Source organism: Penaeus monodon, chromosome 30 (genome assembly GCF_015228065.2).
Source record: "Penaeus monodon isolate SGIC_2016 chromosome 30, NSTDA_Pmon_1, whole genome shotgun sequence".
NCBI classification, from domain to species: domain Eukaryota; kingdom Metazoa; phylum Arthropoda; class Malacostraca; order Decapoda; family Penaeidae; genus Penaeus; species Penaeus monodon.
In genome coordinates this window covers 33108939-33109355 of record NC_051415.1, presented here as the reverse complement: position 1 = coordinate 33109355, position 417 = coordinate 33108939, and the positions used below count along the sequence as shown (strand labels likewise).

The 417-nt window shown below is 40.5% G+C and overlaps 1 protein-coding gene across 1 annotated transcript in view; it reads right to left on the bottom strand.

Moving 5' to 3' along the window:
• Window positions 1–206, bottom strand: part of LOC119592727 (ubiquitin carboxyl-terminal hydrolase 16-like) — a gene marked incomplete at its 5' end in the record, with an annotated part of 3579 nt that extends 3373 nt beyond the window's left edge. Inside the window, 1 exon segment of the mRNA XM_037941662.1 lies at window positions 58–206. Coding sequence (XP_037797590.1) covers window positions 58–206 — 149 coding nt within the window.
• Between the last annotated feature and the right edge of the window lie 211 nt (window positions 207–417).

The window sequence follows — 417 nt, the reverse complement described above, 5'->3', positions numbered from 1 at the left end:
GTCTTTGTTATATAACAAAACTGCCTTATGTCAACCCAAATCTGTCTGGTGCCTTACCTCAGTATCCTTCTCAGCTTCATCCTTAAGATCAGAGCAGTGACCCTTGCGACACTGGGTGCAGTCCCCGATGGGCTGTCCCTGTTTTAATGCCTTCCTCACCAAGCTGAAGTTAACAGCCCGGTTAGCATGGCCACAGGCTTTTGACTCTGCAAGAAACAACGACAATGAAGCACTCTTAATTACAAATTGCAATGAATGATGTTTCTGGCATATAGTTATGCTCGTCATTTCTCTATCTTTGGAAACTCAAGCATTACTGACATGTGATTCCAATTTATGGGATACCAACTTAAAACTATAAGATCTACAGAGACAAACAGTCTGATACAATTACATTTGAATTGTTAATATCAAACC